The sequence below is a fragment of the Erinaceus europaeus genome, chromosome 2 (genome assembly GCF_950295315.1).
Source record: "Erinaceus europaeus chromosome 2, mEriEur2.1, whole genome shotgun sequence".
NCBI lineage: Eukaryota > Metazoa > Chordata > Mammalia > Eulipotyphla > Erinaceidae > Erinaceus > Erinaceus europaeus.
Window position 1 is genome coordinate 87,573,584 of NC_080163.1, and position 15,176 is coordinate 87,588,759.

The window sequence follows — 15,176 nt, forward strand, 5'->3', positions numbered from 1 at the left end:
ACCTAATCTCGGAAATTCAGGTACGTATTCATATATTATGATGATTTGATTATACAGACAGGAACCAAAAGTGTTAACACAGTTCTAAATCCTGATAAATAATCTTCTACCTCAAAGTGTCCTGTGGGAATTGTCCCTATATTCTTGTTTCTCACATATATTTTTACAGACAATGTGATGCTAATTTTTCTTGCTCCCCTTTCACTCATAGTTACATCTTTGGAATGAAGTGAATGATGTAAATAATCTTATTCCATGTCACAGAAATCTGTCTTTATGATTTGGAAGAAATTATTTTCTGAGCCATTGCAGTATAGAAATTTAAGCATACATTTGTTATTTTACATGTCAGCTACGCATCTTCCATTTAGAGTTAAATTTTTTATGTACCACATAATTTAAATACATACATATAATAAGTCATCCCTACAAATTATTTATGACTGTTTAGAAATCTTCCAAAATTTATGGCACAGATTTTCAATTGCATATATTGAGTAGATAATAGCTTCAATTTGAAGTCCACATAGCTTTCGGTGAAAATAAAAGATTATTTTTCCCTATAATCTATTTTATAATAAAACTCCAAGTAAGCATTGCCATAGATCACATTTCAGTTGTGCTATCTAGATTTTATATTCTATCAAGGTCATAAATCTGAAAGTTTATTGCATGGAAAAATATAACTTTTTACTGTGTCTTTGAAGACATCTCACAGAAAGTACTTTTTTGCTTTTTTATTTAATTTAATAGGACAGAGAGAAATTGAGAGAGAGAGTATGTGTGTAGGAGAAAGAGCAAGAGAATGACAGAAAGACATCTGTAGCACAGCTTTACCTCTTGTGTAGCTTACCCCCATTGATGAGGACCAAGAGCTTGAACCTGGGTTCTTACCTGTCCATCCAATGTCTTGGTATAAAACTTTACATTGAAATGCTCCCTCCTGGAGAAGGAGCCTTACTCCCCAGTACTGCCACCTCCCAGAAACCCTCCCCTGCCTCTTCTGTAGGGACTCAGTACCATGGGGATCTCTATGGCTTATATGTTCAATAGCTCTTAATTTTTAAAAATTTAAGGAGTGTTAGGGCCTTTATCTAAAGTTATCAAGTTATGATAATATATTAATTAGTTTATTACTGGCCTAGGTAATGTTCTATTTATAAGACTCTTTTAAAATGTTATTACCTTTATTGGATAAAGACAGCCAGAAATTGAGAGGGTAGGAAGAGATAGGGAGAGGTACAGAGAGACACCTGCAGCCCTGCTTCACCACTATCAAAGCTTTCTTCCTGAAGATGATGACCAGGGTTTAAAAGAAACTTCAGAAGTCTAAGAATATTTATGGGGGGGGGGGCATATGGTAGTGCAGTGGTTTAAACGTACATAGCACAAAGAGCAAGGACCCATGTAAATATTCCCGGCTTGAGCCCCCGACTCCCTACCTGCAACGGGGTCTCTTCACAAGAGGTGAAGCAAGTCTGCAGGTGTCTCTCTTTTTCTCCCCATCTTTGTCTTCCCCTCCACTCTCAATTTCTCTTTCCTATCCAATAAAAACACAACAAAAAAATGGGAAAAATGGCCTCCAGGAGCAATGGATTTGTAGTGCACCACCGAGCCCCAGCTATAACCCTGGATGCAAAAAAAAAAAAAAAAAAGATATATATGTGTAGTCATTGGAGCAAAATCAGAGCCATCTGTAACCGAAGTAAGTTTCAAGTAGTAAAAATGAGTTTCAATTTGAAAATGTCTCATAACTAATCATCTACAAAATGGAGTATTTGATAAAACTCTAATGGTGTTCACTAGTAAGTTCCTAAGTGATTTAACATTGAGTCTGTTTGCAATATTTTTAAACCTTAGTCATGAGTATCTGGATCATCAAAAAATATTCAGGGCCACTTTCTTTAGTAATATAGTGATATGATTGCTTTAAATAGAATGCTACTGCTGTTAACACTGTCTATAACATATTAAACAATAGTATTTAAATTATATTAGTGAAGTTCAGCCAAGCTTGGTTGGGTAAGGAGACATATATATTCTCACTTGATTCTTCAAACATCCATAAGGATTCTGAGGCAGATATTTGAATTTCCAATGCTCTTCAAAAAGAAGACCCTTAAAATGTGTACATGTGAAATTAGAATGGTTTCTTTTTTAAAGATATTTTTATATTTATTTTTATTTATTTCCTTTTTGTTGCCCTTGTTTTTATTGTTGTTGTTGTTGTTGTTATTGATGTCATCATTGTTGGATAGGACAGAGAGAAATGGAGAGAGGAGGGGAAGGCAGAAAGGGGGAGGGAAAGAAAGATACCTACAGGCCTGCTTCACCACCTGTGAAGCTCCACCCCTGCAGGTGGGGAGCCAGGAGCTCGAACCAGGATCTTCATGCCAGTACTTGCGCTTTTTGAATGGTTTCTATAACTGCAAAATACTTAATAAATAAGTATAATCATTGTAATGAAATGTCTGTTGACATTGGGGCATATGTGTTATGGTTAAATAAGGTAATAACATCATATTTGTTCTACATCATATGAAAATTGCTATTTTAAAGCAATAAATAAATAAAAAAATAAATAAAATAAATAAATAAAATAAATAAATAAAAAAAATAAATAAAAAAAAGTACCATGTTGCATAGTAAATACTATGTATATGAATCACTTACATGAAATTCCATTAGGGATATAAAAACACTCAGGTATAAAGAAAAATCAAAGAATATTTCATTAAGAAACTAAGCAGAGGTTCATAGTGGGCTCATTTAGATTAGATTAGGGAGAAGCTAGTGACTTAAACATGCCTTCTAATGATTTGCGATATTTGATTCTTTGGAGTAAATGATAAACTCCAGCAATCATCTTCCTTATATCAATCATCCTTCCCCAGAAACATTTACTCACTGGAGGATTTCCCTGCCCGATGACTAATCACATTTTTCATCTCAAAGAATATTTATTTCAAATCCCATGTAAAGAACAATGTGACAGTCATGAATATAAAAGCAAATTCCCCTCCACCTTTATTTTATACTGACTCCTGCTGACAGCTTTTAGCAACTTTGTGTGCAGATCATGCAGATCAGCATGCCCATTGGCTGCTGCTGCTATGCTTAATCACCTCCTGAGTCCTCTGAAATATAAAAGAGAATGACTTTCCTAAATAAAAGGAATGGGGCGGGGGGGGGGGGGATGCACCAGAAAATGATGTGTTCTGTTTCTCTAGACATTAGGTTTCAAAGTAAATACTTAACAGGTGATTACTGTCATGTAAACAAGTGGAAGTCTTTATCACCTAAAGGAGTGATGTTCCTGTAATCATGTAGTGGACTCTTATGTCTTAACTAATGCCTTTGCAATTTTCTCAGAACCAGGTAACAGTGAATGGAAACTCTGGAGGTGCTATGAGTCCAATGAGTTACTACCAAAGGCCATTTTCTCCATCAGCTTACTCTCTACCAGGCTCTCTCAATTCAAGCATTATCATGCAGCATGGCCGGTCGCTTGGTAAGTCCTTTAATACTCTACAAATAATTTATGAGTTTCTGGACACTTTCCACATAGCAAGTATAAACAATGTGAGAAAACAAAAAAAGCGTCAAATTAACTATGATTTCCCTCTTTTTGTTGATTTATTAGATTTTTTTTATTGAGAGGTTAATAGTTTGTAGTACAGTTGTTGGCCCATGGGTACAATTTCTCATCTCATGAAGACAGGTGTCTGCAAAACACTCTCACTCCAAAATTAGGTCCAGGAGTACCAGGATATGAAAGTCCCCCTCCCCTCAACTTCTTGTCGGCCCTACTTCCCCACAGTTCTTTGCTTTGGTGCAATGCCCCACCAGTTCAAGTTTTACTTTGTTTCCCCTTTCTGTTCTTGTTTATTAAGTTCTACCCATGAGTGAGATCATCTCATGTTCATCCTTCTCTTTCTGGCTTATCTCATTTAATATGATTTCTTCAATCTCCATTCAAGTTGAAGTGAGGCAGCATCATTCTTAATAGCTGAGTGGTATGATGATATATATATATATATATATATATATATATATATATATATATATATATATATATATATATATCATACCACAACTTTCTTAGCCACTCATCTGGTTTTGGATACTTAGGTTGCTTCCAGGTTCTGTCTATTACAAATTGTGCTGCTATGAAAATAGGTATACACAGATATCGTTGGATAGATGTGTTTTTTTTTCTTAGTATTTATCCTTAGTAGAAGAATTGCTGGATCATAGGGTAGGTCCATTTCTAGTCTTCTGAGAGTTCTCTTGACTGCTCTTCACAGGAGTTGAACTAATTTACATATCCAACAGCAGTGCAAGAGTGTTCCTTTACCCCTGAAACCTCTCCAGCATTTTTTGTGACTGTCTTTTCTGATGTATGACATTCTCACCAGAGTAAAGTGGTTTCTCACTGTTGTCTTTATTTGCATTTCTCTGATAGTTAGTGACTGAGTATTTTTTCTTATGTCTTTGGTTCTTTGCATCTGTTGGTAACTGTTCTGTCCATATCATCTTCCCATTTTTGAATGGGATTGTTCTTTTTTTTTTTTCATTGCTGAGTTTGGTTTTTATATTTGTGTGTGTGTGTGTTTTGGTTATTAACCTTTAGTCTGATGTATTGCATAAGAAGATTTTCTCCCATTTTGTAAGGAGTCTGTTTATTTGGGTGGTATTTTCTTTTGCTGTGAAGAAGCATTTCAATTTTATATAGTCCCACTGGTTTATTATTATTTTTTCTTGCAAATGGGTTTTAGTCAGTGAAGACACCAAAATCTTAGATCAATATACACAATGGAATATTACTCAGTTATTACAAATGATGATTTTACTGTATTCACCCCATCTTGATGGAACTTGAAGGAGTCATGTTAAGTGAGATAAGTCAAAGAGAAGGATGAATATGGGATGATCTCACTAATAGAAAGAAGTTAAAAAATGCTACTAAGATGCTGGCCTGCCTTCCCTGGGCAGAACACCTCACCAACGTGTCCTGGAACCCCACTCCCCCAAAGCCCTACCCCACCAGTGAAAAGTAGAGGCAGGCTGGGGGTATGAAGTGACCTGTCAACAGCCATGTCCAATGGAGAAGCAATTACAGAAACCAGACCTTCGACCTTCTGTGCCACTTAGAGATCTTTGGTCGATACTCCCAGAGGGCTAAAGAATAGGGAACCTTCCAGTGGAGGGGTGCAATATAGCATGCTGGTAGTGGGAATTGTATCCTTCTTATCCCATAATCTTGTCAATTATTATTAAATCACCAATAATAAATTTTATAAAAAGGAAGTTGAAAAATAAGAAAACACAAAGCAGAACTTCGACTGGGTTTGGTGTATTGCACCAAAGTAAAGGACTCTGGAGTGAGGTGGAGGATTCAGGTCCTAGAATATGAAGTCAGAGTACCTAAAGGAGGTTGACTTGTTAGGTGGAAAACTGAGTAATGTTATACATATACAAACTATTGTATTTTATTTTTTACTGTACTTTATTGTTGACTGTAAACTATTAATCCCCAATTTTCAAAAGATGTAAAAAAATAGAACAGAAAGAGTTCTGTCAATATTTTTCTCTCAGTAGTTGATGGCTTCGAGTTTAACATTAAAATCTTTTACCCATTTTACTTTTGTTCATGGTGAAGTGAGGTGGTTCAGTTTCATCCTTATGCATGTTTCAACCCAATTTTCCCAACACCATTTTCCCAACACCTTTCTTCACTTAAAAAGGAGGAAAGAGCATTCAATATGCCATAAGTTAATGACCCTATGCTAAGGGCAATTAGTGGTAGAAAATTCAACATGAGAGAAAGTAGGAGCCTGACTTTTCGAAGATGATATCTATCACTATACCTGGAGAAGGCTTCTCAAGGCCTGGGGTGGTGGAGTAGAAAGAGTTTTCATTTCCCTCCCCTCCTTTTGGGGAACTGGATTCACACAACCATCCACGTTCAAAGCAGACTGTTCTTTTTAAATTTATTTTTATTATCTTTATTTATTGGATAGAGATAGCCAGAAATCAAGAGGAAAGGGTAAGTAGAGAAAGTGTAAAACAGAAAGACACCTGCAGCACTGCTTCACCACTCAGAAAGCTTTCCCCCTGCAGGTAGGGACTGGGGGCTTGAACCTGGGTCCTTTTACATTGTAGCATGTGCTCAACCAGGCGTGCCCGGCCCCCCAGACAGTTATTCTATGGATGAATTTCATTGTAGAATGAAATTCTCCCCCTCTGGAAATGTGGACCAAAATTCTTTTTGGGGTACAGAAGGTGAATGTTCTGGTTTCTGTAACATGATAGAAACATTTGTGTGTGGCAAAATGAGTAGTTTAGCAAATAACGTAATAATTGCTTCATAGTAACAGCTGTTTTAATGTTAAGGGGGAAAAAAAGCATAAAAAATACCTAATCAAATAATCCTCTGAATTCTACATGAAAAAAAAAATGTTTGTGATATTGATCAATTAGAATGTTTCCAGGGCAGCAGGGCATTGGAAGGAAGGTAGAGTACAACAAGGCCACAGCATACCACTCAAAAAAAAAAAAAAAGTGATAAAGCCAGTCCTCTAGTTACCATCAATCTGTAACAGAACGAAACTAAAATGTACGGATTTACCTGTTTCTCTGACAGCAGGCAGTACCCATATTGCTCCCCCACCCCACTCCAATAGTTTGGTAGTGAAAGAATATAGGGTTGTGGCCTACAAGGTTGTGAAGCAGGAAGCATGTCAGACTTGCATTCATAGAATTTCAAGTTTGATCTCTGACTCTGCATATGCAGGAGCATTGCCTTGGTTTTGTCTCTTTCTCTCACTGATAAAACTCACATTTGGGTTGTTTGTTTGTTTGTTTGTTTTTACAATAACATGGTGCTATTTGTTTGCCAAAGAATGTTTTGTGTCAACAACTATCATGTGCATTGTGGAACTCAGTTTCTGTGGTCAACAAAACCTCTATAGTTATACAGCTTAAATGTAGCCAGGAGACTCATTAAGGTCTAAATATACTTATGCCTTCTTTAATGCTGCTCCTGGAATCATATGCAATCTTATAATGATGTCTTTGTAGAAGACAAGAAAGTGGAACTGCCTGGTGCCAAAATGTTGTCCTTGCACAGCTCACCCATCTTATAGCATTGTATTGGGAGTTCATTATATTTAGATCTTTATAGAGCTATCTATTATCATACATCTATAGTAAAACTCTAAAGTTATTCAGGTTGTAACATTTTCCTAAATATTATCAAGGTCTGATTCTTTGTCCTCATTCTTAATGAAATCCATTTTGGCTCTCCCACACTACCAAGCAAAATAGATAAATGCTTGAATGTAAACAAGTTTCTATATTAGAATATATTCAAGTGTAGAGTCAACATATAAACTGTACTACATGGAAAGGAAGTATGTGTCTATAATTTCATTATTTCATCTTAAAATAGGTTCTAGGGAGATTATACAGTTGATCCCAAGCTGTAGGAACTCTATATTTAGTATAGAATGAAAGACTTCAAGAATAAGATGGGAGTTGGGCAGTAGCCCAGCGGGTTAAGCCCCTGGCTACCCACCTGCAGGGGAGTCACTTCATAAGCGGTGAAGCAGGTCTACAGGTGTCTGTCTTTCTCTCCCCCTTTCTTTCTTCCCCTCCTCTCTCCATTTCTCTCTGTCCTATCCAACAATGATGACAACAATAATAAGTACAACAATAAAACAACAAGGGTAACAAAAGTGAATAAATAAATATTAAAATAATAAGAGCAAATTCACAATATAACATAGATAAATTGTATTAGGCAAACTATAAGTTATAAAATATTATAAACTACATGTGAAGATAGAGTTGATATTCTTTGTTTAGGATGAGATTTACGTACTCAAAAATATGCTTGTTAGAAATATTGCCCTCATGACTGCCCACTCAAGTCATTTTTGAAATTAAATGGAATGAAGTATGTATTTAGTTTTATATACTGTTATGTAAAATGTATGTCCATTTAAAGATGGAAGCATGCTCAAACCCATACAATCTGAGTATCTATAATCAGTATTTACCTGAAACATCAGGACTTTTCTCTTTTTTTTTTTTAACTTTTTTTTTTCACCTCCAGGATTACTGCTGGGGCTCAGTGCCTACACCATGAATCCACTGCTCCTGGAGGCTATTTTTTTCCCTTTTGTTGCCCTGGCTGTTTTTGTATCATTGTTATAATTATTATTGTTGTTTTTAGTGTTGTCATTGTTGTTGGATAGGACAGAGAGAAATGGAGAGAGTAGGGGAAGACAGAGAGGGGGGAGAAAGACAGACACCTGCAGACTTGCTTCACTGCCTGTGAAGCAACTCCACTGCAGGTGGGGAGCCGGGGCTCGAACCGGATCCTTAAGCCAGTCCTTGCGCTTTGTGCCACGTGCACTTAGCTTAACCCTCTGCGCTACCACCCGACTCCTGACTTTTCTCTTTTTAAAAAAAAAAAAATATATATTAGTGATTTAATATTGATTTACATAACTACTTGTCAACAGGGGTATAATCCCATACTATTCTGACCACCAGAGTTCTGAATCCCCAGTCCCTCTATTGTAAGCTACAGCAATTTTCCTAAGGTTGCAAATATGGGTTAACTATTATTTTTACAAATATCTGTCTATGTTTATATATAATTGCACCCCCTCTTTTTCTTAAAGGTTCTGTCTTCTCTTCCTTTCCAAGCTACACATAACCTTACTACTACATCTAAATGTCACTCTCTTTTTTCTCTTCTTTCTCTGGGTCCTGATGGAGTTGGAGTTCAGAGTCCTCTTATCCTCTTCCTCCTATCGCTTGTTTCCCACTAGGAGGAGTATGGATCAAAACTATTTTCAGGGTGCAGAAGTTAGGAGTTCTGGCTTCTTGCTTCTCCACTGGACATGAGCATGGGCAAGTTGCCTGTTTCTATCTTCCCCCAGTGGGGTAGGCCTCTGGAGAGGATCCAGGACACATTGGTGAGGTTGTCTGCCCAGAAAAGTCAGGATGGCATCATAATAGCATCTGCAACTTGGTGGCTGAAGGCAGCAAGATATAAATCAAGACAAAATGATTAGGAACCAAATGAACAGGAGCCAAAAAGTAGGAACAGAGCAGATGAGATTAGGGATCTTAGGGTAGAAGGAAGCTAGGAAGTCCATTTTAAGCATGTTTATAAGGGCCCACTACTATTGGGTTTTTGTTTTTGTTTTCTTATTGGGGCATTAATGGTTCACAGTTGACAGTAAAATAAAATAGTTTGTGGGGCCGGGTAGTGGCACACCTGGCTAAGCACACACATGACAATGTGTAAGGACCCAGGTTTGAGTATTGGTCCCCACTTGTAGGGGGAAAGCTTTGCGAGTGGTGAAGCAGTGCTGCAAGTGTCTCTCTGTCTCTTTCCCTCTATATCTCCCACTTCCCTTTCAATTTATGGTTGTCTTTATCAAATAAATAAAGATTTTAAAAAACTAAAAAAAAAAAACTTTAAAAAAATACAATAGTTAGCACATGCACAACATTTCTCTGTTTTCCACGTAACAATTCAACCCCCTCTAGGTCCTCCTCTGCCATAATGTTCCAGGACCTGAACTCTCCCACCCCACCAGAGTCTTTCACTTGGGTGCTATACACCATCTCCAGTCCAAATTCTGCTTAATGTTTTCCCTTCTGATCTTGTTTTTCAACTTCTATGAGTGAGATCATCCCATATTCATCCTTTTGTTTCTGACTTACCTCACTTAACATGATTTATTCAAGCCCCATCCAAGATGAGGTGAAACATGTGAATTCACCATTTTTAATAGCTGAGTAATATTCCATTATATATATCACAATTTTCTCAGCCACTCATCTATTGTTGGACACCTGGGTTACTTCCAGGTTTTGGCTATTAAAAATTGTGCTTCTATAAACATAGGCATACACAAATCTTTTTGGATGAGTGTGTTGGGTTCTTCAGGATATATCCCCAGGAGAGGAATTGCAGGGTCATAGTGTAGGTCCACTTCTAGCCTTCTGAGAGTTCTCCAGACTGCTCTCCACAGGGACTATTGTAGTTTTTGCTTGAGTTTGATAGCTAACATAAAGTTGGATGAAAATATTGTCTGAAAAAATGGTGTCAGAGAAGAGAAAAGGGCTAGAAAGTTGGATTAGGGCAAAGAGTAGCTCCCATTATTGTCAAAAAATAAAATCTATGAATAAAATTTACTGTTACCCTTATCTACCCAACCCAGGGCCCAAATATATATTTATCTAGCATGGGAATCTGTGTAACCTCTGAGTCCCTAGTTGGTCTAAGCTCACAGTTCATGGTCACAGCGGGGAACATTGTGAGCTGCACTCATTTCAAGACCAGTCTTCTATGCTATAGAAAGACAGAAACAGGCTGGGAGAGTGGATCCACCTGCCAACGCCCATGTCCAGTAGGGAAGCAATTACAGAAGCCAGACTTTCCACCTTCTGCACCCCATAATGATTCTGGGTCCACGCTCCCAGAAATATAAAGAATAGGAAAGCTATCAGGGGAGGGGATGGGATACAGAACTTTGGTGGTAGGAATTGTGTGGAATTGTACCCTTCTTGTGCTATGGTCTTATCGATCATTATTAAATCACTTAAAAAAATTGTTGTCCTAGACTCAAGTTGTTTTTAGCCTAAAACTTTTATTAGTACTTTTAATATATTTTACATTAATCAAAAATAATATTAATAAAAATTTAATGTGTCATGGAAATTATTATCTCAGGGAACTTAACCATCTCAGTATCTACCTAATCTTTAAAGTCAAAACCCACCACCCCCTACCCAAGACTACCAGAAAGATGTGACGAGGGGATGGGTATGCAATGCTTTTCTCAAATAATACCTAACACAGGGTGAAGTGGCTTTTTTTTCTTAATATTTAAAATTATCTTTATTTTATTTATTGGATAGAGACAGCCAGAAATCAAGAGGGAAGAGAGTGACAGAGAGGGAGAGACAGAAAGACACCTGCAACAGTACTTCACCAGTTGCAAAGCTTTGCCCCTGCAGGTGGGAACCAGGGGCTCGAACCTGGGTTCTTACGCGTTGTAACGTGCTCAACTGGGTGCATCACCACCCAGCCCCTCAAATGGCTTTTCAACAAAGATTATTCTTCTCCTCATCCTTCTTATGATGGTGAGGATCTTATTATTCTGTTTAACATACATCTCCATGTTAATAATTTAGCAAACTTCAAAGAATTAGTGATGGAAATAATAACTCTATTACATTTGGCATAAATACTTAATAGTCAATATTCATTTATGAACCTTTGTGCCTCAACTAGATTTCACCACATTTTCTCACAGATTCCACAGAGGCATACCCTCAGCATGCACAATCCCTGGACGGCACCATGGGCAGCTCAATACCACTGTACAGGTCCTCGGAGGAAGAGAAGAGGGTGACAGTCATCAAAGCCCCACATTACCCAGGGATCGGACCAGTAGATGAATCCGGAATCCCCACAGCAATTAGAACGGTAGGAAATTCCAGTGCAAGTGTAGCTCTGAGGCTGTGAACAGACTTTACAAAGGGTGGATTGTGGATGGCTTTGTACATTCCTGTGGCCTTATATAATGAGGATTGCCCTCCATGCCATCTGAGTTCTCATGAATATTATGCTGTGTGTGGCAGAGAAAGAGAACTGTGGACTGAATACAATTGCACAATCTGTTTACCCACTTTAACTAAAAATCATGAAAATTAAATGATAAGGGCTTGGTTGATTTTGTTCTCCTTACCTTTTACCAAGGAGTGTTAGGACCAGAAAGGGAAAAGAAAAGGAGGGGGGAAATGTGCTTTTGTTAGCTGCACTGAATTCCCTTGTGCATTGCAAATAAACCAGGGATTTGTTTCTTCTAATGGATGTGTGTTCGCACTAGGAGATTGAGAGCTGTGAATTGGGATTTGGGAAGTGAGATGATTGGAGTGAAGGGAGTTAATGTCATGAAAAGGAAAAAACTGTCTGGAAAAAAAAATACACACTTTAGGTGTCCCTCTTCATTTGTGCCTGCTGAGAGCTCTCTGGGGATAGTAAGTGAAAGTGTTTGGATATTTTTTTCTTTCTTTTTTTTTTTTTGTTTTGTTTTTAAACACTCTGCCAAAGCATTGCTCAGTGAATCAGGGCAGCCCCTTCTGGCAAAGCTCAGCAGTGAGCAGAGGCAGCTATTGAGAGCCTGGGCAGGCAGCGGCTTGTGATCAAGTCTACCAAAGAGAAGGTTTCTGCTAGTTGGTGAAAAGGACCACTGAGGAAACCAGCATGAAAGCTGCAACACGTTTGCAGGTGAAATTTGGGGTTGTTCGTCAAGGGCAAGAAGGGAGCTCATTCTGCATACCCTTTACCCAAATATTTGACTGGGTGACTAGGGTGTTACCAATAGCTGCTTTCATAAAATGTGACTATGTGGGGGGTGGGGTAGGGGTGCGGGGGCTAAGATAATAGTGGATAGAGAAAAGAGTAGGAAAGAGATCAGACAAAAGATTAGAAATACTGGGCATAGAGAGAACTCAACACAAATTCAAGGGGAGGGTGGCTCTCTCTTTGAATGCCCTTTAATTATATAGGGACTACGAGTTCTAAACAGATGCTCTAAAAAGTGTTTATTCCAAAAAATCTGTATTATAACTGGAAGCCAAAAAATATACTAGTATGATACTAGCTGGAGTTTTAGACCTATTTGTTTCTGGAAAAGTTGATGATGGCTAAGTAGACTTTAAAATCTATGTTGGAACTTATTACTGACATTTAAGTGACAGAAAAAGTTCAGGAATAGTGGTTGATTTTCTTTAGATCTTATGATGATTACATGTTCTAGCAATGTCATTTATTTCCTTTTTAAGATTTCTGACTCAAAATGGCTAACTTAAAACATTTTCTATAATAATGTAGGGGTGCAGTGTCAGTCAGTGTGGTGTCACTAGTTTTGTTTAGTTGACCTTTGAGGAGCAGTACATTCACAAATTAGGAAATCCCTGCTTCTATGTGGTTATAAAGTCTGTCTAAAAGGATTTTAATGAGACCTTTGGCTACATTTTGAAATTAATAAGTGATACATAAGATGAGCATACAAAGCTAGTTTTTTAAAAGATCCTCAGAAATAATGTTCTTAAGTAATAAAGTCTGTTTATATTTTTAAAGGAAATGTTACAGTGAAAATCAAATATTAGTTTTTACAAATTAATCTACAACCAAATCAAAAGCATGTTCAGATATGCATAAGCAAATGCATATATGAAACATTCAGTGCTATAGAAAATACAACATTAGCAACTAAGAAGTTCCTTATAAGGAACCACAAGTGTTTTGTACAGTTGTGCTCTTATTTAGACCTTTAAAACTACAAAGAAGGTGCAGATCTATGAAGACTCTTGTTTTATTCACACTTTCTATTTTTTACCTAGCAAAACACATCCCCAAGTATAGCTGTGTTTATAATTGTTGAGTCAGACTGTCTCTGAGCTATAGCAGGCCAAGAATCCTCAAGGTTGTTTTTCTCATCTATCTAGAAAGTAATGATTATCAGACTGCAGTTGCTTCACATGGGTTTTCTGCTCAGTGTATACTCCAAAAGCAGTGTGCTGTTTCAGTGTATCATGTTATAGTATCTTTTTAGGCAACCAGGTCTACTAAGGAAACACAATGTTGTAAAGTAACCTGGGAAATCTAGAAAGCTATGAGTCAACAAATGTACCTTTGAGCTTTTTGGAAGAATGGAAGCGGTTCCCTAGCCTGCCTCTCTCATGTGACCTGGGGTGTCTGTGTTAGCCTTTTACTGCCATTCTTAACAACAACAACAACAGCAATAATCACTAGCAGTATGATCCCATGAGGTTATATAATTAAAGGCAGCTAGTTAAGTGAAATGCAAGGTTCTTTTCTTCTCGTTCTATCAACAGTGTAATATTACCATAACATTTTCAAAGCTGGCAATAGGTAATAAATAAAAATAAAAGTCATTGTATTATACTGTTGTGTAGAAAAATGTATCTTTCCCTTTTGGAATATTTATGCTTGCTTAATCACTGTAGAGCTCAGATTTTGTAAACCTTAGAAAGGTAAAAATTCAGGTGTATCCAACCCAGGTTATAGAGGCCACCTGAACTAGTAAGTTACTAGTATCTACTGCCCCCACAAAACAATTTGGAAGGGTACATATAAAAGTAAATTGCCTCAAATATGAGTGAACTTCTATTTACTTATATTAGACATAACAGTTTCCAGGATGACTCTTATAAAAGGAACTCGTAAAAAGAACTTAAACACTTCTTTTAGAAGAGACACGGTGTTTTAATATTCCCTCTTACGAGTTCATATTCCCCTGTGCCAACTGATGGTGCATTTCCTGGAATCTCTGTGCTCACCATATAAAGCTAGCCGATGGCACAACTGAGATCCTGCCTGATATCTGCCCTCCAGCAAGTGAGGAAGCTTCTGTCTGTCAAAACACATTGCCATATACAGTGTTATGACCAACTTAACTGGGTTTTCTTGTTGCCTCTGTTTGTATGCAGGTGCATTTTTTGCACTGTTATGCTTTATTTTTTTTTCTTGCTGAATACTGTAACAGGAATAAAATGGAAGAGAAAACTAATCCTTTGTGAAAACAAATGTCCCTTAAAGATACAAGTGCAGCTATTTTGATTAAATCAACAGTAGCAAGATTCCCTTTCATAACTTCACCTTTCTCCACCCACCACCACCATTTAAATAAAAGGCCAGTCAACAACACACTCAATTTTTCCACTGTGCAAAGACCCTAAACCAAATAAAGAAATGATTCAGAACAGAGTTAAGTCACCTTTAATGTTAACCTGTATTTGTGGTGATTACCAAAATCGAATATCCTTAAAGATCAAAATGAATTCAGATGTAGCACAAAATGTCCAGTTTCCAGATGAAAAATTCAATGGCCACATCTCTGAAAGGAAAGCCAGGATATAAACTCTAACCCAATGCTCAATCTAAAAAATACACAAATTATTGTGACAGTTCTTACAGAACATTTTATGTCACAAGAGCTATCTTACAATATCTGGTCTATTTAGTGACTGTACACAGAATGATCCAGCTTCTTGTCTGAGTAACTCTGGGAATGTTGAGATAAAGAGCTTTCCGAGCAAAAACTTTAATTATAATT

At 37.3% G+C, this 15,176-nt stretch overlaps 1 protein-coding gene across 27 annotated transcripts in view; it reads left to right on the forward strand.

The window, feature by feature from the left end:
- The window catches only part of SORBS2 (sorbin and SH3 domain containing 2), a 248,101-nt gene that overhangs the window by 163,747 nt on the left and 69,178 nt on the right, over positions 1-15,176 (forward strand). For 23 of the 27 annotated variants that reach the window (XM_060183784.1, XM_060183700.1, XM_060183701.1 and 20 more), the window contains 2 exons: positions 3,373-3,511; positions 11,346-11,518. In XM_060183784.1, the coding sequence (XP_060039767.1) occupies positions 3,373-3,511; positions 11,346-11,518 (312 nt within the window). Of the gene's footprint in view, positions 1-3,372; positions 3,512-11,345; positions 11,519-11,947; positions 12,323-15,176 lie in introns of those variants that run through there. The other 4 variants (XM_007517674.3, XM_060183737.1, XM_060183742.1 and 1 more) reach the window with 4 other exon arrangements.